Source organism: Mesoplodon bidens (genome assembly GCF_964165515.1).
Source record: "Mesoplodon bidens genome assembly, chromosome: 3".
Taxonomy (NCBI): Eukaryota; Metazoa; Chordata; class Mammalia; order Artiodactyla; family Ziphiidae; genus Mesoplodon; species Mesoplodon bidens.
The window spans coordinates 149,279,611-149,304,778 of record NC_138178.1 but is presented as its reverse complement, the minus strand read 5'-3'; the positions used below and the strand labels follow the sequence as shown (position 1 = coordinate 149,304,778).

The 25,168-nt window shown below is 39.1% G+C and overlaps 3 protein-coding genes across 6 annotated transcripts in view; 1 reads left to right on the top strand and 2 right to left on the bottom strand.

Moving 5' to 3' along the window:
* Positions 1-700, bottom strand: part of PSEN1 (presenilin 1) — an 88,688-nt gene extending 87,988 nt beyond the window's left edge. For all 3 annotated transcript variants that reach the window (XM_081229775.1, XM_081229777.1, XM_081229776.1), the window contains exon 1: positions 582-700. The gene's annotated coding sequence lies outside the window, so the exon portion shown is untranslated. The remainder of the gene's footprint in view (positions 1-581) is intronic.
* Positions 701-804: 104 nt separating this feature from the next.
* Positions 805-3,348, top strand: LOC308615052 (transcription and mRNA export factor ENY2-like). 2 transcript variants are annotated; one of them, XM_081230052.1, is made up of 3 exons: positions 805-921; positions 1,056-1,256; positions 2,765-3,348. In XM_081230052.1, the coding sequence occupies exon 3, from the start codon at positions 2,920-2,922 to the stop codon at positions 3,265-3,267; it is 348 nt and encodes a 115-aa protein (XP_081086178.1). In that variant the 5' UTR covers positions 805-921; positions 1,056-1,256; positions 2,765-2,919; the 3' UTR covers positions 3,268-3,348. The 2 variants fall into 2 exon arrangements, with proteins under 2 accessions (XP_081086178.1, XP_081086179.1); XM_081230053.1 differs by lacking the exon at positions 1,056-1,256 and having other exon boundaries at positions 811-921.
* Positions 3,349-8,930: 5,582 nt separating this feature from the next.
* RBM25 (RNA binding motif protein 25) overlaps positions 8,931-25,168 on the bottom strand; it is a gene marked incomplete at its 5' end in the record, with an annotated part of 57,034 nt that continues 40,796 nt past the window's right edge. The window contains 7 exons of the mRNA XM_081228295.1: positions 8,931-11,534; positions 15,389-15,436; positions 16,671-16,769; positions 17,109-17,383; positions 17,765-18,089; positions 21,369-21,519; positions 23,233-23,306. Of these exons, the coding sequence (XP_081084421.1) occupies positions 11,442-11,534; positions 15,389-15,436; positions 16,671-16,769; positions 17,109-17,383; positions 17,765-18,089; positions 21,369-21,519; positions 23,233-23,306 (1,065 nt within the window). The 3' untranslated portion in view covers positions 8,931-11,441. The remainder of the gene's footprint in view (positions 11,535-15,388; positions 15,437-16,670; positions 16,770-17,108; positions 17,384-17,764; positions 18,090-21,368; positions 21,520-23,232; positions 23,307-25,168) is intronic.

The following is a 25,168-nucleotide window of genomic DNA, read 5'->3' as shown; positions in this document are numbered from 1 at the left end:
AGAAGCAGATATTTATTTGAAAGGAATTTTAGCGGGATGAAAACGTCAAGTATCTAAAATACATGCAAAGCACTGGACATATATGCCTCGTGACAGTCCCGATCAGGCAGACCCTGTTGTATTCCGCCCCGAACTGAGACAGAAGGAACTTAGCCCTGAGTGCCACTTGTTTCCCCTGGACAAGGACACATTCAGGGCATGAGGCGCAGAGTTTCAACAGTTGCTCAACCAGACCCAGCGCCAGGCGCTTCCTCTTTCTCCTGCTCCACTCCAGGCAAGACGGTCAATCCCCGCCCAAGGCACCTGCGCCCTGAGATGTCTTCGGGAAACCAGCACTTCCGGACCAAGGCTGTGAAGGGGAACCTCTCTTCCGCGCCCGGAGCCCGAGAAACGGGCCGCCCCTACTAGTTCTCCACACGGGGTTCCCTGGTGCCCGCCCGACCGCACCCCGCTCCCCATTCTCGAGGACACCGGCTCCGCGGGCCCGACAACGACAAAGGGCCCGGCCCTGCCCGCAGCCACCCGTGTCGGCGCCGGATGAGGGGTGTGTTTCTCTCCCCAGCTCCCCGGCGGGCACCTACCCTTTCCTCGCCGCCACCACCGGCCTCTAGCAACTGAGGTTCCTTCTCGAGCAGCCGCTGTTTTGTTTCCGATGTGAAATCGCGGCCTTTCGAGCTCCCCGGCCCAGGCCCCGCCCAAAAGGCCTCACCGGTGTCGTCACTTCCGGTCCTGGCGTCGTTGGTGACCGGCCTCCGAGGGGCGAGGCCAATGGCGGGGGGCGTGGCCCAGATGAAGAGGGTGGATCTTCCGGTGGTGAGTGGAGACTGAGGAGGAGACCCTGCGCTCCCTTTGGCCTTCCGACCCGCAGACACACCCCGCTCCCCGCTCGGCACCCTCCGACCCCTGATGGTGTCAGCACCGGTAAGAGGTTGTCAGAGATCTACTGCTCTTGAGCTGAGGATCAAAGTTTCTACGTAAACTGGACCCAGTGTGTGCTCCTCCCGGCCTACAAGTGCTGGCATCTTAAATCTAACGTTTCTTTCATTTCTCTATAGTCCTATTTGTACAGTTTCTCAGTGCGAATCGGCGGCACCACAATCAAAAGGAAGCTAACTTAAATTGTAACTACCTGTGCCCTCCATTCCCTACCCAATGAATCAAAACTTTTGGTGGGTGAGAACCTGAGAAACTGCATTTTAAACAAACATCGTCTGGGATTCTTCCACTCCAAGTATAAGAACCAGTTTTCCTAGATGGTAAGCTTTCAGAGAGCATAAATTGTGTTATTTTTGTAATCCCAAAACCTAACATAGTATCTGGTACACAGTGAGTTGCTCTATGGTCGTTTGATTTTTGCATCTTCCAGCTTTCCATTCAAATGGCTGTAAAAACAGTACCAGTAACTCCTTAAGTAGCATACCACACACATACATTCATCTGAAAGCTAAGTTAACAATGAATACTATCATGTAAAACCAAAGGTGAACAATGGAGAAATGTTCAAATTCACAAGTAATCAGAAAACTGAAATCAATAACATGGCATCTGGCCAAATGAGATTTTTTTATTTCTCTTAAATTCTTCCCCCAAGATAACCCTTCATATTCCTAGAGCCCTCTCTCCTCCCTGCCCCCCTCGAATACATGAACTGTTTTAAATAGGTTTGACACACTTTATATTTAAGAACAGAAGTAGCAGTAGCAAGTTTTTCCATTAACAGAGAATGTTGGGGAAACAAAAAGGTTGACACACCCCCAAAACAATTTTTTTTTTTTTTTTTTTTTTTTTTTTTTGCGGTACGCGGGCCTCTTACTGTTGTGGCCTCTCCCCTTGCGGAGCACAGGCTCCAGACGCGCAGGCTCAGCGGCCATGCCTCACGAGCCCAGCCGCTCCGCGGCATGTGGGATATTCCCAGACCGGAGCACGAACCCGCGTCCCCTGCATCGGCAGGCGGACTCTCAACCACTGCGTCACCAGGGAAGCCCAACAATTTTTTTTTTAAGTTCTCTCTTCCGTCCTCAAACTTCACAAGGGTAGGAATTTTTGCCCGTTTGTTTACATATACTGCAAGTGCTGAGAACAATGCCTAGCACATAAAACAGTTCAATACATTTGTCGAACAAGCATAAGCTAAAACCCATCCATTTGTGAACTAGTTCAATCTCTTTGAATGCAATCTGGGATGTAAGTAGAAAGTGTTAAAATTCTGGTAAACTATTCTTAAAAACAATCTCAATACAAAAATTTTGTGCAAAGATGTTCATGGAGTATTATTAATAGCAAAAATTGGAATGCTAAATGTCCTACAATAAAGTATGGTTCACCTACTTCACCTAATATCATTAAAAATGTTTATGAAGGGCTTCCCTGGTGGCGCAGTGGTTGAGAGTCCGCCTGTCGATGCAGGGGACACGGGTTCATGCCCCGGTCCGGGAAGATCCCACATGCCGCGGAGCGGCTGGGCCTGTGAGCCATTGCTGCTGAGCCTGAGTGTCTGGAGCCTGTGCTCCGCAACGGGAGAGGCCACAACAGTAAGAGGCCTGCGTACCGCAAAAAAAAAAAAAAAAAAAAAAATTGTTTATGAAGATTATAACAGAAACATTCTAATCCTGTTAATTAAAAACTAAGACATAACATTAATGCATACGTCAAAACACATTCCTGCAAAAAGGAAATAAAATTGATTTAAGAAGCAACCAGTGGCTAAATTACTGTACTAAAGATAAATTTTCCTCCAGTCTTCTGTATTTCTTCACCTTTTTAGGAATATGGAAACCCAGAAAGCGCTTTAGAAGAACCAGTAAAAAGACACAGACTAGACCCCGCCCCGGAAATGCGTATGCTAGCTTTCTGTGTGCTTAGGTTCCAGAGCTACTGAGGGTCTAGGTCCGGACAGCCGAAAAGAATGTGGTTAGTAAGATGAACAAAGATGCGCAGAGGAGAGCAGCAATTAACCAAAAGTTGATAGAAACTGGAGAAAGAGAATGCCTCAAAGAGTTGCTGAGAGCTAAATTAATTGAATGTGGCTGGAAGGATCAGTTGAAGTCACACTGCAAAGAAGTAATTAAAGAAAAAGGACTAGAACACGTTACTGTTGATGACTTGGTGGCTGAAATCACACTAAAATGCAGAGCCCTGGTACCTGACAGTGTAAAGGAGCTCCTACAAAGAATAAGAACATTCCTTGCTCAGCATGCAGCCTTTAAGATTGAATTAGATTGTTGTTTTGTGGTTTTATTTCTGAAAGTAAAACTTGCCATAAATTAGGAATCAATTTCCCAAAATAAAATCCTTTTTTGTATGATGGTATACAGTTTTCAGTAATGTATACAATTGTATAGATTTTTCCCCCTAAATGTGTTATTTTAATAAATATCTCATGAATGAGTTTGAAGTTTCCTTGGATTTTGGAATAAATGGGAGTTTATTAATAATTCATCAAATTTGTTAAGAGAAAAAGTCAAGCAGCTAATATAGTTTAAGTGTTAAGTATGTAAACGTTAAGTAAGCAAATCTCTGTAATAACAATTGAGAGGTAAGCAGCCTCTTCTGATTGTTTGGATGTAGTGTATGCCTCTTTTGAATTCCTATATTTTATAATATATGTCCCATCTTGTAAAAAAAAAAAAAAAAGACACAGACTAGAGGAACAAGGCTAAAGTGACATCCTAGACACCAAGGAAGAAGAGTCCCAAATAGAGAACAAACATCCATAGTGCTAAGAGGTAAACTAGGGTGTAGCCTCTTAAAAAGCCAGAGTCTCATTTAGGCTATCACCAGTCACCAGTGGAATGGAGAGATACAGACTACCGACTGAGACTTAAGAAATTTGGAAGCAAGATCCTTTTTAACTCACCTCCTAGAGAAATGGAAATAAAAACAAACAAATGGGACCTAATGAAACTTAAAAGCTTTTGTACAGCAAAGGAAACCATAAACAAGACGAAAAGACAACCCTCAGATTGGGAGAAAATATTTGCAAATGAAGCAACTGACAAAGGATTAATCTCCAAAACATACAAGCAACTCATGCAGCTCAATATCAAAAACCACCAACCCAATCCAAAAATGGTCAGAGGACCAAAATAGACATTTCTCCAAAGAAGATATACAGATTGCCAACACATGAAAGAATGCTCAACATCATTAATCATTAGAGAAATGCCAATCAAAACTACAATGAGGTATCATCTCACACCAGTCAGAATGGCCATCATCAAAAAATCTACAAACAATAAATGCTGGAGAGGGTGTGGAGAAAAGGGAACTCTCTTGCACTGTTGGTGGGAATTTAAATTGATACAGCCACTATGGAGAACAGTATGGAGGTTCCTTAAAAAACTAAAAATAGAACTATATGACCCAGCAATCCCACTACTGGGCATATACCCTGAGAAAACCATAATTCAAAGAGAGTCATGTACCAAAATGTTCACTGCAGCTCTATTCACAATAGCCAAGACATGGAAGCAACCTAAGTGTCCATAAACAAATGAATGGATAAAGAAGACGTGGCACATATAATACAATGGAATATTACTCAGCCATAAGAAGGAACGAAACTGAGTTATCTGTAGTGAGGTGGATGGACCTAGAGACTGTCATACACAGTGAAGTCAGAAAGAGAAAAACAAATACCGTATGCTAACACATATATATGGAATCTAAAAAAAGAAAAAGAAATGGTCAGAAGAACCTGGGGCAAGATGGTAAAGATGCAGACCAAAGAGAATGGACTTGAGGATATGGTGAGGGGGAAGGGTAAGCTGGGATAAAGTGAGAGAGTGGCATGGACATATATACACTACCAAATGTAAAATAGATATCTAGTGGGAAGCAGCTGCATAGCACAGGGAGATCAGCTCGGTGATTTGTGACCACCTAGACGGGTGGGATAGAGGGAGATGCAAGAGGGAAGAGATGTGGTGACATATGTATAACTGATTCACTCTGTTATAAAGCAGAAACTAACACACCATTGTAAAGCAATTATACTCCAACGAAGATGTTAAAAAAAAAAAAACTTGGAGAGTGCATATAACTATAAGCTACTCTTTGTGGAATCTCTACTGTAGTGAAAAGGAGAGGACCTAAGGTTAAGTTTCTGTTTTCTTTAAAAAACGTATTCAAGGGCTTCCCTGGTGGCGCAGTGGTTGGGAGTCCGCCTGCCGATGCAGGGGACGCGGGTTCGTGCCCCGATCCGGGAGGATCCCACGTGCCGCGGAGCGGCTGGGCCCGTGAGCCATGGCCGCTGAGCCTGCGCGTGCGGAGCCTGTGCTCCGCAACGGGAGAGGCCACAACAGTGAGAGGCCCACATACCGCAGGGAAAAAGAAAAAAAAAAAAGTATTCCAGCCTGAAGGAAGAAAGAAGATAACGGAAACCCCAGAGCAAGGCTCAAGAAACTGCAAACTGTAGTTAGAAACCAGAAACAGGAGTGGGGGAGGTCTTCTGGATAGGAGTACCCATCCTTAATTATAGAAAGCGAAGGTTCAAGATGCATGTCATCATAAACTGGAGAGCTATAAACTGGAGAGAATATGCCTAAATGATTTTTAAAGTTAAGCTTTTGTTAACCTTGAGAGTTATTTGCTAAGAAAGAGGGAAAATCAAATGACTTCTACTCATTCATACCTACCTAAGATAGCACTGGAAGGTTTTTTTTTGCCATGCCACACAGCATGCAGGATCTTAGTCCCCCGACCACGGATTGAAACCATCTGTTTCCCTTGAAGTGGAAGCGCAGAGTCTTAACCATTGGACCACCATGGAAGTCCCAGCACTGGAAGTTTAAGAACTATAAAAGCTGCAGTGTTTGTGGTTAAGAAGTGAAGTTCAGTAAAAGAATGAGAAAAATAGTAGAGGGTCCATACTATCTGCAGTGGTGCATTTATATTTTCCCCAGAAGTGTCTCGACTTGGGAGCAGGAATGGAGAAACAAATGACCAAAAAAAAAAAAAAAAAGAAAGAAAGAAAGAAAGAAAAAAATGGTGGCAAAAATCAATAGTAAGCAGTGAAAGATGAAGCAGACAGGAAATCCAGTGCCCGACCTGTTAGAGCTACTTGGGGAGAGGGGCTGTTCGAGCCTCTAGAGAGGCTAGAGCAGTCACTAGTCACAAGTAAATTAAGTCAGCGTTCAAGGCCAGTTCTTTACACCATAGATTCAGCAAGGCAATCCAATTTATTAACACTTCCCACATAAAAGCAGTTTACCTTTATTTATACATCATTGCTCTGTTTGCTATGGGAGTAAAGTAGAATTGAAAAATGAAAAATAATACTGTCATCAAGACTAGGTGCTTGGCCATATTCTATCTTACTAGCTCTCACATCGTTTTCATTCTTTGCAAGGATCTGGCTCAGATTTGGAACAGCTCAAGACGAAAGACTGGCTTTAGCTTACTCATCTTGCATTTTTAGTCTTAAGTTCTGTGAGACTGTCAATATTTTATTAAATCTAATTTCCCTCTTAAAGAACCTGGGCCCCGTTTAAAAAAAAATTTGTCTCAAGAATATACTCAAAATGAAACTTTAATATCTAGCTTTTCCACCTGCTGTAACAATTAGCCAAATCTCTTCACCTGGGTATATTTGCCATTATCTTTTAAATGACAGGAAAAAAAAATGAACCTTCAGAGTTTCTAGATTCTACAATGTGAAGTGTTCTCTAGTTTTTCCTTTTGTTATGAGGAAAAAAACGAGGAAAAATTGTTTAGAACTATTTTTAAATTCACAATACTTTTTGCCTCAACAAAGATTTGCTAAAAATGCTTCCTATGAGGGAATTTTATTAACAAGCACTTTCCTCTGCTCTTAGGTGGCTATTAGCATCTAGACCATATCTATCCAATGTAACTTTCTTTAGTCAAAATAATGTTCTTTAATCTGCAATGTCTACCCAATATTGGTAACCATTAGCTAAATATGGCTATTGAGCACCTGAAATATGAATACTGCAAACAAAAAACTGGATTTTTAAATTCAATTTAGTCACACATCACTTCTGAACACTTGAAATATGGCTAGTGTAACTGAAGAACTGAGTTTTAAATTTTATTTAAATGAATTAAAAAACTTGGTAGTGCAGATCTAGACCATGAATTAGATAGAATCCAATATGCAGGCCTCTAGACATCCAACGTAAGGAACACTGTAGCAGTGTTGCAGTGAGTAGTTAAGACTATGTGATCTCGGGAATTCCCTGGCGGTCCAGTGATTAGGACTCCGCGCTTCCACTGCTGAGGGTGCAAGCTACGATCCGGCATGCCGTGCAGTGCAGCCAAAAAAGAGAGAGACTATGTGATCTCTAAGGTCCCCTCTACATGTTACTATCTCTGCTGAGAAGCTTCCTACTATCTATCCCTTTCCTCTCAACCTTGAAGTTAGCTCATCAAGTTTGACAGTTCATATAGTACATTGTGTATCTATTAGTGATCCTCTCATTTTTTTCTCCACCACTAGACTGTCAGCTACTAGAGAGATCTTATTTACGTCTATCACTCCATCTAGCTTAAAACATGAATGGCACATATTAATTGTGCTTCAATGGCAAATATAAGTCATACACAAAAAGACGAAAGGGTTACCTCACTTAATATTTCAGCTACCACTCTGTGCAAGACAATCCAAAAGTCATCTTATCCAACTAATACATGATGAGGCAGAGTAGGCAGACTTAGAGCGTCATTTAATTCAAACAACATGGCTTGAAAAAAATTTTTATTCATTTTTGTTTATAGAAATTATCTTTTCTTCCTGGGCATTTCAGATTGCCATTCCTAATTTAGCCTTCATATGAGTCAAGTAATAAAATGAAAGGCAAAGAATCTTTTAAATAAAGATGAAAATTAAGCATTCAAATGCAAATAAACAATATTTCAATAATTTAACATAATCACATTTCGAAAAATCTACCAGTTTATCAAATATTATAAGCTCACCTTGGTCTATAGTATGAATGTAATAGTAATAATTCCTGGGTTTAAAATATACACATGTGAATTTCCCTAGTTTTCTTCCCGACACTTAGACTGCCTATTTCTTTGCCTGTTTGGGATTCCTTCTAATACCTTTCTTTAGCTACTGGTATTCACAAATCAATGTCACCATCTTTTGCGAAGCAAAACAATTTCTCAATTTCATATTAATAATAGAAGGCTGAAATATGACTTGGAAAAATGTGTAACCACTTTGACATAAAACCTTTCAGCAGTTTTTGGGTAGAAAGTGGAAACATTCATAGAACTTATTTGAAAGAGCTGGGTAAATAAGCCTCATATACACATTGTATACCTGCTTACATTGATTTGCATTAAAATTTTTTCTTCATGTTAAAGGAGAAAAAAATGTTAAATATGTTTAGTACAATTTGACTCGAGCTCATTGTTTTCTCAGTTTGTCCACCATATTTAGTATCCATGCCTGATTAGTACCTGAAACCGCACTCTCCACAAAATAATCATCGGCCTCTACTATTACATATCAGGAAGTGCTATGATAAGATTCAGAGTGAGTAACAACAAATTTCTCTCAGGAGAAAATGTGCTGGGGCTGGCTGGGAATAAAGCCTAGAATATTGGAGTTGTTCTCAGGCAACCTTTTTGGAAGACTACTTTATGTTCATAAACATAAATAATACCTACCTCTTTATTTGCCTCAAAAAATGTTTTTCTCCTTAAAATGAACTTAAAAAGAAAATTAAGCTGCATTAGTGCAGTCTATTAGGATAAAATACTAGTACTGAGTAGACACTTTAAACTGCTAATCAAAGCAGTTCTTGGATCACTTAGCACTGGCAACATGTGGTAGCTGGTGAGAAAGGCAAACTCTCAGGCCCACTCTAGCCCTAAGTCTGCATTTTAACAAGATCCCCCAGGTGATTCAGCTGCATGTTAAAGTTTGAGAAAAACCACTTTCTTCCTGTACACAGATATACACATTTAAAATTATTTTATTTACAGGGTCAAATGAAGAAAAAGCACATTGGTTTCCTAACTGCCACATCAAGAATGGTTGTCAAGACTTTCATCTAATTTTATAACAAACTGAATGGGCAATATGGATTAACTAAGGTTTCCAAGTTGAAATTAACCTATGGACAAATGGTAAAGACAACCCAGAAAGTTCAAGCAATTTAGTAAAAATTTTCGTATGTGCATTCTTCCTGACACTACAATATGCCAGCTTATACATGTCCAGTTCTTTATATACAAACCTGAAAAATAAGAACTCTGAAAACCTTTAAGTTTAACCTTTGTGGCAAAACCTGACTTGAACTGACATTAAGCTATTAATGTAGTGGGTCTTTTAACCCACTGACTGTGATCATCCTGTTTTGCTGCAGAAATGTTAATGTATAAATTTGGGATCCTGACACAAATGTCACTGGAAGTGTTATGCAGTATATGGTATGTGCCCCCAAGGGTCTCACACAAGGGCCCTTTTAAGGTGAATGTAACTGAAAGAGCAGAAGAGACCAAAGCAAGGAAAATTAAATCTACCTGAATAAACTTCCATGCTAATGCTGGCTAAATAAAAACAACCTAATATGATGCCTTAGAAGCAATAATATGGTAAGAGAAGACAGACAGGCATAATAAACTGCTTGAACAGGGAGTTACGCTGGGGGTCAATCTGAGAAAAGGCTAGTAAAAGAATTTGTAAATGGCAAGGAGCATGTTTCTAAATTTTCCCTTCAGAAACCACAATTTAAAATATTATAACACTAAAGGGGGGAATATCTCCACAGATGTCCAGATTAATCCAAAATAAGGCAAACGGCCTCTTTGACCTTTAGTTACTAATACTCAAAAACTGAGTCCGTCAAAAATTCAGCCCATATTTTCAAGTTAAGTTTCTAGTATGCACCGCATAATTACAACATGATGCCATTTATTTAACAAGACTCTGAAAGAACGAGTCCCCAAGATCAAATATATACATTTTTAATATTTGAAATATTTACATAATGGAACCATGTCATGGTCCAATGTTAAGAACAGTGTTTTCAAATGTCCTCTTACGATTAAAAAAAATCTAGTAACTCAAGCTCAGTTATGCATTTTTTAACACCCCTCCCCCACCCAATCTTTTAAAAAATAAATACTCAGACACAGGAATAGCTGCACCTAATTTCTGTTAAGAACTATTTAAAACTTGTTACATTTTCAGGTAATTTCGCTCCCTGGTGAATTTCTGATCTACAATAAAGAAAGCCCCATGTATGTCTCTAAGAACACCATCAGTATGTTTTTAAACTTTGATGAGCAGAGGTAAACAAGGTGTGTGCCTGCATATACACACACAAGATAGAAACACTTTACAAAATGAAAAACTAGTGGTAACTGCTTTGAACGATTTACTTTATCCTCAGAAATAAGACGTAAACTTTGTAAATTGCCATGCTAAATTCCTATTGTATTTTGTCAAACATTCCTAGTCTGTAAAATGGCCTAATTTTATAGTTTGCTTATTTTTAAAAAAGATTTTTTTCACTTAAGCTTTTTGAATGAAGCTTTTTTTTTTTTTTTAAACAAAGGGGTACAAAATTAAACTAAGGACCAATTAGTGCAAAAAATGCTTTAAATAAAGCTCTCCAGAATCTAAGGATCTGCCTCATACCTGAACAATGAAATCGGGGGGGAAAAACCACTGTGACTCACACTCCCTTAAAAGAGAGGCTGACACAGCCAGCTTTCAACAGAAAAACTCATTCCATTCAACAAACTGTTGCTTGCCACAAGAGAATACCATACTCCGGGAGACTAATAACCTAATTATCCCAGACATTTGGGTTGGCACAATACCATGTTTCCTTTACAATTCTGGTCTTCAATTAGGAAATGTTTCAGGGAAACTTCCAAAGCAAATTAGGGAAAAGTAAGACTTTTATACATACATTCACACAAGCACATTCATACAGAGATACAGTAGGAATGGATTGTCTGCTACTTTTCGCACTCTAATTTTAAATTCCATGCCATGAAGAGGGCCTGCCATTTTTGATCAAGGGGGTAAGGGTAATAGGTATGACTGGTATTCTTTCAATTTAAAATTGTTCATGTTGGTGCCTATACAGTACAGTTCAATATTAAGTGCAATTCTGCAAAAGAATTGGGGAGTCATTTTAATATTTACAAGGAACAAATCAGCAGAACAAAATTATATCAGATAGGCTGTGTACAGTAGCTGCGGCTTATAAAACATACCAGTAATTTGTACCTGGTGAGTATAAAGAGAACCATGGTAGGATTCAGATGTCTTTACAACCAAGGGAGTACACATGGCATTAACAAATTAGAGGACAAAAAAAAATTCACATTTTCTACATTAAAAAAAAAATTACAGATCTCACAAACGTCTTTGAAGACAAAAAAAAATTTGAAGTCCTTTGAAGGGTGGGAAAGAAGAAATCTGAAATGGAACTCTAAATGTAAAAAGAATTTTACTTCACAAGACCAATTTTCTTGGCTTCTGTTTCATATATCAATAATCTCCACATCTTGACTATAAAAACTTCTGCTTCTTCATCAAGTACCTAGAAAAGGAAGAAGACAAAAAACACTTACACACGTAAGAGAAGCAATCATACGCATCTCCCAACAAGGTGACTGGAATAAAAAAGGCTTTTATCTACCAACAAGCATTTATTTATACATGTCTTGGAAAACTACTTCCTGAGGAAAGCAAATGTTATAAAGAACATAGTAATTTAGACAGAACTGGTTATATAACTACATAATACTTAATACAGAGTATCTCATTTACCCCTCCCCAAGAACCTCACAATCTTAACATTTATGAGCACTTATTACATAAGTGACACTGAAATATTAAATGAGAATATATGTATAGCATTTTAATATAGTATCTGGGATAGAGTAAACAAAGTGAACACTATCATTACAAGGGACACAAGACTACTGAATAAATAAAAGGTCTTTTCTCCTTGGCAAATCAACTTATTTTTTCTATCTACCTATGAGTTAGTTGCATCATGTCCTCACCACTGCACTACTCCTGCCCTCATCACCCACACATATGTGGCACTCTACACCAGGGCTGCTGTGTGGTAAACTGGAATAGCATGCTTCCTTCTCAGAAGGCAGCAATGACTGAGTTCCAGGGTACCACCGTCATAATGGCATCTGGCCTAATGCTGCCAAGACTCTGGAGAAGCAGGTTAGGAGTTAAGCAAACCAGAGCTCTAGCCAGACTACTTGGATTCAAATAGCTCTTCTACCTCCTATTAGTTACGTGTTCTTGGTTGGGTTACTTAATCACAATGAGCCTCAGTTCTCTCATCTGTAAGACAGAGGTTGTAGTAGCTATGTTATACTGCTTCTACTGTGGGAATTAAAAGTTGATATGCACCAAGTGCCTTGAAGAGTGCTTATTAGTACAATCAGTAAGTACCTAAGACAAGCCAGAAATCGATTTTCCTGAGAAATTTCCTTACATTTCTCAGTGATGACAAATAAAGAACTTAAATAAGACATCTATGAGCCAGACGTAACCCATAGTTTAAAAAAAAATATGCTGTGGGAATTCCCTCGTGGTCCAGTGGTTAGGACTCCACGTTCTCACTGCCAAGGGTGCAGATTCAATCCCTGGTCAGGGAACTAAGATCCTGCAGCCAAAAAAAAAAAAATGAACTACGCTGCAACACTAATTAATGAGGAATTGAACCCAGGTACAAAAATGCAACCAAAGTTCATTAACTTACATAAAATGAGGAAAGGTACAGTTTGAAAAAGTCAGATTTCTAATAAGAGCAAAATACTACTTGAGCTAAAATTTCCATCTCATTTATTCAAAAAATATTGAGAGGGTCCATGAGCTATTACCAGAACTGGCTGACAACACCAACTCAATTGGTTTCCTCCCACTCTGATCAACAATGAGCCAGAAAATAATCAAAAACAATATAAGTGAATAAACAGTAGAGTTTAATTATACTCTAAATATCAAACTATTTCAACAGATCAAAACGGATTAATAGTGACACATGACATCTTCACCAACAGTGATTATACCTCTGCCAAGGCCACAAACCAGAACACTGATTTTTTTTTTTTTGTGGCTGCATGGCTTGTGGGATCTCAGTTCCCCCACCAGGGATTGAACCTGGGCCCTTGGCAGTGAAAGTGTAGAGTCCTAACCACTGGACTGCCAGGAATTCTCTGATTTTTTTTTTTTTTTTTTTAATTCCTTAACTCAGGCCTAACTACAAAACCCTCTCTTCACTGAAGGATAACTTTGTGAAGAGGCTGGAAGGTCAAGGAAGTTCAGATTGTATCCCTAAGGACTGGCATCTATTCACATTTCTCCTTTCATCTGAAGCTCAGCATTATGGCATCAAACTTTTCACAAACGTTTTTTCAGGAATTTTAGACAACAGATGCATTAGGCTAGCTAGGCAGCAGAAAACTAATGTTATCTGGCTTCAGACATCATATAGTGCTTGGACACATAACATCTTGACCTTAGAGCTCCTTTTAGTTAGGCACCCTCCTATGGCACTCCCTGACAACTTTAATTGCAGCTCAAAATGAAAGTTCCCCTGGTCACCTATCATCTCACATCATGCTTGACGTTTCTTCTTCCTCTCTGACTCTTCTTCCCGTTGCTACTTTCCCACTCTGCCCTTTAGACCCTATTCCACTTTATACTAACCATCCCCAACTTCTTTAATTAGACTTTCCATCTCCTTACCTTAACTGAAAATGTGGTACGTCCCCTAAAGACCCTGACACCTCTGTGGCCTTCTGAGAAAGTTCCTCACTTTCAAAGCTTTAGTCTCCACAAGAGAGGGGAAGCTGCTGGATCTTCATTGTTTCTCTCCTCGTAAACAATATCTCCACTGAGGTTGGCGAGATCTCATTACACCACCGGTTCACTCCAACAGCAGCTGTCTAGCAAATATCTAGTCTTTCATCCACATTAAATGAGTGCTCTGGCAGCTGGTTCTTGTATTTCTCTCCAATCCCAGTCCCAACACACAGTAATTTCTATTTCTGTGTTATAACCCAGCTTAAAGTTCACTGATATTCTAAACAATGACATCAACTCTGCCCCAGAAACTCCCATGGCCATACTTTGCACCTTGCCATCATCTGGATTAATTTACCAATTGTATTCTTAAACATTCTACTCTCTAACTAAACCTCTCTTTCTAGTTATTTCATTCAAACACATCTCCCACAGCTTCACTGGAACCACCAGTCCTTGATTCATTCAGACCACCAACTCTGTTCTGATATTATTTCCTTTTCTTCCTAGACTGGAGTTCACAGTCCATTCAATCACTCTCTCACCTTTACCATCAATTCTCTTCCTTTCTTTCTTCACAAACTCAATGCAACCACAACCACTAACTCTAATATCCAAATTAAGTGCAATTTGGGATTTGATGTTTAACTACTACCAACCCAACAGACACCTGCCCAAGTGACAAAAGAGTAATACAATCTTCAAGTCTGTTTACATGGTAATTCCTGTGATGGTTTCCCTAACTGCCCTCAACACTTAACTACTCTTATCTCCTCTGCCCCCATGATCATTTTTATATATCCCCATTATACTAAGGATATTACAGTATCAATATTGGTGTACCTGTTTCCCTGCTGGTTCTTTAAGGGCAGATTTTCCACCTTTCTGTGCTTCTAGCACATTGCTCTACCCAGTAAACACTTAATAAATGGTCTCTAAATTTATGAATAGATTCAGAATCTATACACACAAACACCAAAAACAGGGGAGGGGAGAGAATGATAAAAAAAACCCTAACTCAGGCTTCCCTGGTGGCACAGTGATTGAGAGTCCGCCTGCCGATGCAGGGGACACGGGTTCATGCCCCGGTCCGGGAAGATCCCACATATCGCGGAGCGGCTGGGCCCGTGAACCATGGCCGCTGAGCCTGCGCGTCTGGAGCCTGTGCTCCGCAACGGGAGAGGCCCCAACAGTGAGAGGCCTGCGTACCGCAAAGGAAAAAACAAACAAACAAACCCCTAACTCTACTGTTGTCTAATAATACCTTACTATGAACACCTTTAACCTCTTAATGCATGTTCAAATTTTAATTCAGGCCCATAAAGATTCTGGAACCAACACAGGGAGAAATTCAGTCAAATTCAGAGAAGTTAGTTTGTTCACAGATATTAATTTAAATTTTTTTCGCATCTTTATTGGAGTATAATTGCTTTACAGTGTTGTGTTAGTTTCTGCTGTACAACAAAGTGAATCAGCTATATGCATACATATATCCCCATATCCCCTCCCTCTTGAACCTCCCTCCCACCCTCCCTATCCCATCCCTCTAGGTTGTCACAAAGCACTGAGCTGATCTCCCTGTGTAGTTAAAATATTAACAACAGTAAATTTCTAACTTACCATGGCAACATCATCTAAAATGCTCTGAGGTGAACTATGAGCCATAACCTAAGAGAAAAAAAAAGATTGTCACTTTGAAAATAAACAAAACATTAGCAATACAGTAAAAAAAAATTTTTAAGGTACCCTCAAACTAGTATGAGAATTTCTTGTGACTTTAGAACCTTTCTATAAATTTCTTAATTCCCAGAATCTCCCTCTTTTCAATAAAAGTCTGACACTAAAACCTGGGATCTTAATCATCACATTATTTGTCTTCTAATTCAAATCCAGACTTATAAGTGTTTATGCTACAGTAATGACAAGTGGAAAGGGTCACTTAAATTAGCTATGCCTAATGTTAAAAGAGCAGTACTGGTAGAAAAATACCATTTCCTTAAAATGCAATTAGCTATTCCTTTATAGAAATACTTTGCCTTCAGGGGACAATAAAAGGATGTGGTATACCTTGGTGGTTAAGAGCATGAGTTCTACAGGCTACTTATCATGTAACCATGGTCAAGACACGATCTCTCCCTAAGCCTCAATTTCTTCATGTATTGAATGGGGATACTGTTAGTAACTTGCACTTCCTAAGGTTGTTGGGAAGTTTGAAGAAAATGAAGTTTTGTAAAATGCTTAACACCGTACCTCCCAGGAAAGAAGCCTGGCACACAGTAATCAGTCAGTTAACACCACTATTATGCTATGAAGGGCACTACTTTCTTTTCTAAAGGATGGATGACTAACAAAGAATTGAGACAAACTATTGGCTGTCTCCACAAAACCTCAACTGTACTTCAGCAACATTCTAACCATTAAGACAAGAAGAGGGTGGCAAGACATTCTCAGGGGCAGGGAGAGAGCAAAATTGGCAGCAGCCAGCTATTCTGTCCTCTCTGACCCTCTGAAATGAAAGCATGCAGTGTGGGGTCTGAAATAGTATAGAGGGGTTCACTTAAGTAGCCATGACTCTTTTTTTTTTTTTTTTTTTGTGGTACGCGGGCCTCTCACTGTTGTGGCCTCTCCCATTGCGGAGCACAGGCTCCGGACGCACAGGCTCAGCGGCCATGGCTCACGGGCCCAGCCGCTCCGTGGCACGTGGGATCCTCCCAGACCGGGGCACGAACCTGTGTCCCCTGCATCGGCAGGCGGACTCTCAACCACTGAGCCACCAGGGAAGCCCCGGCTCTTGTAATTAAAACTAAATTATCACTGACTTGGCCCTGTAAAAATTTTCAACTTAGAAAGTCTAACATTTTGAAGTATATAACAAATGTTGGGGAAAGAGTAAAAGACTAACCTTAGAACAAACAAAATCAACTAATGTAGCTTCTTCTTCACCTATGTATTCTATGATTTTTTTATTAATCCATGGTCTAATTCGTCGTTCCATCAATATCTATAAAATAAAGCATGGTTACTAAATTGAAGAGCTTTTTATTACATTTACTTAAAAAACCTATATAACTTCATAATTTTTCTTAAGGCTAAAATGCAGTATGACCATTAACAAGTTGAACTAAGACAGATATGTATCGAGACGAAATTATTTGCTTCTCATTTATGAAGACCTCTGGTACCAATAAGAATTTCCACAATAATCTATTATTATTGACCATGTCAAGATTCTAGCCACCTTATCACCCCTATTTGTCATAAACGGAATGAACTGAGTTTGTGTGCTATAGTCAAAACCAAAAACTTGCAAAAAAATAATGAAATACAATTTGCTACTCACAGAATCCACAATAGACCAATCCAGGGGATAAGCAAAGAGCTCAGGTTTGGCTGTAGGGATTTTTTCAATGAGACTCTTAATGTGTTTGCGCTTTTCTTCAGTGTTCACAGTGCCTTTGGCAGCATTTTTATCATCTTCACCATAATCCAAGGGAACCAGTTTCCTTTTTCGGGGTACATCATCACTGTCTTCATCCTCAAATTTGTTAAAGACACTATCTACAGGGAGTTTCTTTCTCTTCACAGAATTAGGCTGACCAGGACTATTGGAAGCCCCTATAGTAAAAACATGGTATTAGCACAATGACTTAATTTTCAAATGTTACATTTTACAACCCACCATGCCTAAAAAGCAGTGTAAATATACCTCTACAAATCTCAGAGGAAGACCCCAGCTATAAAAAAGAACTCACTACTCACAAGCGCTAGAAAATTTAACTTTTCACTTCTTCTCAGAACTCAAGGCAGCTGCAGATACAGAAGCACTAGCAGAACTATGAAAACAATCATGAGCTAGAAAGGCATTTTTTTTAAACTAGTTTTCTAACTACCTACTAAGCAGTACATATTTATTTTTTCCTTAAGGCAAAATTTATGTAGTTGTGGCGGGTAGAGGGGGAAAGGAGGAAAAAAGGAAGGAAGGAAATGCTAACGTACCCAGTTTAAGACTCAGTCCTATTTTTGGCCTATGCTCCTCAGGTTGTTGTTGATCTGGTGAATTTTCATGAGGAATAATAATACCACAGGGAGACTCATCTCCAGGAGTGTTGGGAGTTGCATTGCCACTGGCAGAGGAAACAGATGGGGCAGAACTGATGGGCCTCAGAGTTGGTTTGAGACAGGGCTTTTGCTCTGGCTCTTCCTCCTCTTCCATGGGTTCCTCTCGTTTTTCTTCTTTTTCTTGCTTTTCTTCTTCCTCTTCCTCTGATTCTGGTTCTTGCTTTATCTGTGGTTGTCTGCGCCTCTCAGCCTCTTGTTCCATCTAAAACCAGAAAATAACCTGGTCAACTGAAACAGACCCCAACTATCTTCCATTCAACCAGCTCTATGTTTTATCTTTCACAAAATCTCTATTTTTCTTTTTCCTTAGGAATAACAAAACATTGCCTCCTTCTATAACCAGAACTAAGTCTATAGAATATATCAGGTACTCTGCAAAATGTTTTTTTAGTATTTCACATATATTACCATTCTTCAGTGGCTTGTATACACTCTACAGAGATAACAAAGGTAATTGCTAATAGTTGCCTAATTCAAAATGAAAAGTATGTTTTTATATCTTTATTAAAGTAATTATAACCAGAAATTTTATTTTATTGGGTTGGTCAAAAGGTTCGCTCGGGTTTTTTTGGCTCTAGTAGCACTTAGCTGTCTTTAACTTCATTCGAAACAATTTTGTTAGACTGTACGTGACAGCTGTCGTATCAGCGTGCATTTAAAAAAAAGACATCAAAATTGGTGAATTTTTGTGTATCCATTTTAATATTGAAGATGGAAGGAAAAAACCAACATTTTTAGCATATTACTCTTTATTATTTCAAGAAAGGTAAAAATGCAACCAAGATGCAAAAAAGATTTGCGCCGTGTATGGAGAAGGTGCTGTGACTGATTGAACATGTCAAAAGTGGTCTGCAAAGTTTCATGCTGGAGATTTCTGGCTGGACGATGCTCCATGGTCGGGTAGACCAGTTCAAGTTGATAGCAATCAAATCGAGCCATTGAGAGCAATCAACGTTATACCACGCAAGAGATAGCCAACATACTCAAAATATCCAAATCAAGCGTTGAAAATCATTTGCACCAGCTTGGTTATGTGAATCGCTTTGATGTCTGGGTTCCACGTAAGTTAAGTGAAAAAAACGTCTTAACCGTATTTCTGCATGCGAGTCTCTCCTTAAACGTAATGACAATGTTCCGTTTCTAAAACATATTGTGATGGGTGATGAAAATGGATACTGTACAATAATGTGGAACGGAAGAGATCGTGGGGCAAGCAAAATAAACGACCACCAACCACACCAAAGGCCAGTCTTCATCCAAAGAAGGTGACGTTGTATATATGGTGGGATTGGGAGCCCTCTATTATATCAGCTCCTTCCAGAAAATCAAATGATTAATTCCAAAAAGTACGGCTCCCCATTAGACCAACTGAAAGCAGCACTCGACGAAAAGCATCCAGAATTAGTCAAGAGAAAATGCATAATCTTCCATCAGGATAACGCAAGACTGCATGTTTCTTTGATGACCAGGCAAAAACTGTTACAGCTTGGCTGGGAAGTTCTGATTCATTCCCTGTATTCACCAGATATTGCACCTTCGGATTTCCATTTATTTCGGTCTTTACAAAATTCTCTTAATGGAAAAAATTTCAATTCCCTGGAAGACTGCAAAAGGCACGTGGAACAGTTCTTTGCTCAAAAAGATAAAAAGTTTCGGGAAGATGGAATTATGAAGTTGCCTGAAAAATGGCAGAAGGTCGGTCGAACAAAAGGGTGAATACATTGTTCAGTAAAGTTCTTGGTGAATATGAAAAATGTGTCTTTTATTTTTACTTAAAACCAAAGGCACTTTTTGGCCAACCCAATAGTATACACAATACACAAGAGGCAACTCAAATCCTCAGCCTGGTCATAGATAATCATTTTTTATTTCTTGGTAATGGCTGAAGGTGGTAGTCACTTCTGTATTCACAAACAGGAAAAGGAAGAAGTGGTGGGAGGGAGAATTCTGAAGTCAAAGTCCTAAACCAAAATGAACACTCCCCCTGAAATTACAAAATATAATAAAAAATAATCATCATAAGAGCATTATAAACTGGGATGAATACATCAGCAAGTTTTCTGAGCATGAAACAAACACAGGAAAAACAAAAGTAAAAATACATATCCTGAACTACACAAAAATTTAAAATCTGTGCATAACACCATTTATCAACTCACAGAGGAAGTACAATGGCCAGTAAACCATCTGCAAGGCATTCAAACCCAGTGGTAATCAGAGAATTAAAACATAGTAATATTCCCCAACCTAAATGTTATAATGGCAAGGATTTAAAACACTGACAATACTACCATGATGATGAAGAAAAGACACCTGGACTATAAACTGGAGAAATTCTTGGTGGAAGATTATACCTGAAGTAAAAGCACATTAGAAAACCAAACAAAACAGAAACAGACTCATAGATAAAGAGAACAAGCTGGTGGTCACCAGAGGGGAGCAGAACGGGGGGTAGGGCAAAAACGTGAAGGGGATTAAGAGGTACAAACTTCCAGTTATAAAATAACTCATGGGGAATGTAACATACAGCATAGGGAATATAGTCAATATTGTTACAATAACTTGGTATGGTGACAGATGGTTACTAGACTTATCGTGGTGATCAATTCATAATGTATACACATGTCAAATCACTACTGTACACTTGAAACTAATATAATACTGTATATGTCAATTATACTTCAATAAAAATCTAAAAATGAAAAAAAGCACATTAGAAAAAAAGCACATGTAACAATATTCCCACTTACAAAACTTATGTGTGAGGGGGGTTATAAGAAATCAGCCAGTTTTTAATTTCTTCATTACTGTGTTCTATGTTGTCTGCACTTTCTATTTACTCATATAAGTACTTAACAGAAAAAAATAACACTATTTCATTTTGAAAAATAAAAGGGACATGTAAGAAGACATGGTTCCTGTTAATAGCATATAACAGATTTTTTAAAGTTGATATGAAGAATTTATAGTATTAAGATCTGTGATACACTAAGAACTAAAAACTTTTCTAACATGACACTATTCTTAAAAGCAAGAATGGTACGCCATGTCCTACGACACAGTCTTTTTCCTTTTCCTTTTTAAATGACAAGCTGTTCATGAAAACATCTTTGTTTTGGAAATAAAATATTTAGGGTGGTAATGAGAGAATTCAGACTACAAAAGTCATTAACTGTCAGGGCACATACAGGAAGGACAGTTTCTAGCCAAGTTACATTAAAAGACATTCACTTAATAAGTAATACTTGACAGAAATAAAGGAGTAAGACATATAGAAGATGTTGAAAATAAAGCTGTAAATCAACTAATATTGATGACTTACATAATAAAATAAAGAAAAAATACTAATACCTCCCCCCAAATAGCAAGACGCATCGAGTGTAAACATTTCCCTTATAAACTAAACTATATCATAGTTGGCTGCCTTAAGATGACATGATAGCCTTAAAAGAATATTGTTACGGATGTCATAGTATCTTACCCTCTGGAGCTCTGCATCTGGGTCCGGGTGCCCTTCTGCCAAAAGGCGCTGCCTGATTTCCTCTAGCTCTTCCTTCTCTCTCTTCCTATCCCGTTCATCTGCTTCCATTTCCTTTTCCCTATCACGCAACCTTTTCTGAAGAGCGCTTCCTCTGCAAAGTAAATAACAGGCCTTATTTAATACTCAGGTCTAAACTACTACACATAATGTCTCCAAAATCAAGTTCTTTCCTTACTAACAGCTGCATGCTAAGAGACTGAAGACTGTCTTAATGCTCTATATCTGTAGAACACCCAGGACAGTGTGCTCTCTGCATGTTAACGTTTACTAAGTCAGCACTGTCTTGTCACGTATCACCATGCCTCATTCTTTTTTTTTTTTTTGCGGTACACGGGCCTCTCACTGTTGTGGCCTCTCCCACTGCGGAGCACAGGCTCCAGATGCGCAGGCTCAGCGGCCATGGCTCACGGGCCCAGCCGCTCCGCGGCATGTGGGATCTTCCCGGACCAGGGCACGAACCCGTGTCCCCTGCATCGGCAGGCGGACTCTCAACCACTGCGCCACCAGGGAAGCCCGCCATGCCTCATTCTTAAGTCATTCTAAATGAGTATCTACAAGTAAAAAAGTAGCTTTCAGAGGGAAGAATGCTCTCATTTTATACCTATTCCACAGGGAAACTAACAGGTAATCTGTGCTGTCTTGGAGGCCAAGTTGTGAAAAATTAATACAAGGAGTAGTAATATCCCAAATATTAGTTTTGTACCTTCAATTTAAATCAACTCCTTTCCCTTGTGGGAAAAAAAAAATTAACAGAAGCAGCAGGGCATAATCAAGAGAAAGCAGAGGTTCTATTTAGCACTTTATTATATCTCAGAATGTTGAAATAATGTACTGCTAATCTATGATTCAATAATTTTACTTTGCATTTTCTACAAAGTCACATCCTTGGCATTCATTCAGTTTAAAGTGTTAATCCAATGTTTTGATTATTTCAGCTACAGTGTATTAAATTATATATATTAAATGCATTCACTACATGCCTGTATCATGCCAGGCACATGGGAAAAAAATCAAAATATTGTTCATAACCTTAGGGAAATTCTAGTTTGGAGTGGAGGGAGCAGAACAAAGCAAACAATTTTACCAAAGTGCCATAAATGTTAGAAGAATGAGAGCAGTTCAGAAATGCCACGGGAACAGATATCAGGAAACGCAGGCTTCACAACTCTCACTTCATAATAGTAGAGCAATTGGGTGAAGGAGGGTGGGAGGGTGTTCAGATTACTATGTAGCACTCTAGAAATCTTGAAGACAAAAATTTCTAGGCCACCTTAGATAGTCATAAAGGCAAGTTATAATTTGCTATAAAAACTGAAGTTCTTTAAAACACATGAGGGACTTCCCTGGTGGTCCAGAGGGTAAGACTCCACACTCCCAATGCAGGAGGCCGGGGTTCGATCCCTGGTTGGGGAACTAGATCCCGCATGCATGCAGCAACTAAGAGCCCGCATGCCGCAACTAAAGATTCTGAATGCCGCAACTAAGACCCAGGGCAGTCAAAATAAACAAACAAACACACATTTTAATAAATTAAAAAAATAAAAATAAAACACAGGAAGAAAAGTTAATTTGTCACAATACTATTATGAACCTTCCTCCACAGAAGGTGCACAGAATTGTCAATTCTTTTATAACAGGCCCGGACCCCCGGAAAACAGCATTATCAACTATGGGGATAATTAGAAGATGAATTCAAAGATTTCTTTCTTATTCCACTGAGTGAACTTGCACTCTCTTGTAGACAAGAGATAATACGGCTAATAAAAAGCTGACAGTATGAGTTCATAAAGCAAGGCTTCTTTACCTGTAATATTTGGGGTCATCTCTATCATCATCATAATCTTCTAAGAATTCTTTTAGTCGTTTAGCTTCTTTTGCCTTTGAGGAAATGAAGGACAAAGTGTGCAAAATTAACACAGAAGTAATTTAGATTATTCCCTCGCCCTTTCTTGGGAACAGATTTTTCTTATCCATACCACTTGAACTCTTTCATTCTCATAAACTTCATATATTAAATGTAAGTAACATTAGATTTTTAAAATCTTTTACTCTTAAAAGCAAGTCAGATTTAGGGCTTATCCATGAAATGAAAGCCACATATACTGATGGTATGCTACAATAAATTTTCTCTCTGAAGATACACTTCAAAGTACAGTAATTTTTTTCTTTTTCTTTTTTCTTTCTTTTTTTTTGCGGTACGTGGGCCTCTCACTGTTGTGGCCTCTCCCCTTGCGGAGCGCAGGCTCCGGACGCACAGGCTCAGCGGCCATGGCTCACGGGCCTAGCCGCTCCGCGGCATGTGGGATCCTCCCGGACCGGGGCACGAACCCGTGTCCCCTGCATCGGCAGGTGGACTCTCAACCACTGCGCCACCAGGGAAGCCCCCAGTAATTTTTTTCTAATGAAACCTAAGCACACCAAGAAAGAAAACTGAAAGTTATCTTATTGAATCTGTTAACTGGACAAAAATATTTTACATTTCGTTTATAGGTAGATGATGGTACAAGTAGTTTTTATGAATTGCAGGATTAAAAATTTAAATCACGTTTATGCATCAATCGAAAGGTAATGCCTGCCTAACTTTGAGTACACAAACAATGAAAGTACATGAATCTCTTACTCCTATTTTTGGAATTCTAAATACAACTATTATATTTCACAGAAATTATATCTAATTATATTATATCTAATATACAGACATAAAAAATACTTTAAAATGAGTATTTATAATCTACATCTCTATCTACTATACCAACAATATTATAAACAAAGCAGATGTAGGTTTCTGACTACAGTAAAATATTAACACATTTCATCCAGTTCAAATGTTACACCTCTCTAAAGACTTCCCCAATGTAACCATCTATCCATAACCAACTCCTTCCCCCAGACAAAATTAATCACTTTCTCTGTACTCCACTCCCAAAATACTGTGAACACACCATTATCATACCTTAAACACTCACACACACAATACAGTAACCACTTCATCTCTCTGACAATACTACCCAATTGTTTAAGAGTTTGAAGCATTAGTTATTCTTGTACACCCAGTACCTAGCACAAAATCTGTCAAATGCATTCAAGTAGATTGTCAGGTAGCGATGACAATATTTACAAATATCTAAATAAAACACAGGGGACTTCCCTGGTGGGGCAATGGTTAAGAACCTGCCTGCCAACACAGGGGACACAGGTTCGAACCCTGGTCGGGGAAGATCCCACATGCCGCGGAGCAGCTAAGCCCATGTGCCACAACTACTGAGCCTGTGCTCTAGAGCCCATGAGCCGCAACTACCGAGCCCACGTGCCGCAACTACTGAAGCCCATGCGCCTAGAGCCCGTGCTCTGCAACAAGAGAAGCCACCCCAATGAGAAGCCCGCGCACCACAGCGAAGAGTAGTCCCTGCTCAACAAACTAGAAAGCCCGCATGCAGCAATGAAAACCAATGCAGCCAAATACATACACACACACACACACACACACACACAGGCCCATAATGTACACACTGAAATATTAACATAAGTCACCTTTCATGAGGTGACTTTTTACACTATACACTTCTGCTACTTGAACATTTTTTAATGAGCAAGTAACTGCTTTTCTAACTGGATATTTTTTAAGCTTCCAAACAAAAAATAACTAATAGGAAATTTTTCTCTAGAAAAACAGGTTTCAGATTTGCTTGCAGGAAGCGGAATCACTTCTTCAAATAATTATGTCTCTTACTATATTATTC

Coding starts and splice junctions, on each gene's coding strand:
- LOC308615052 (XM_081230052.1), top strand. CDS start 2,920: ATGAACAAAGATGCGCAGAGGAGAGCAGCAATTAACCAAAAGTTGATA.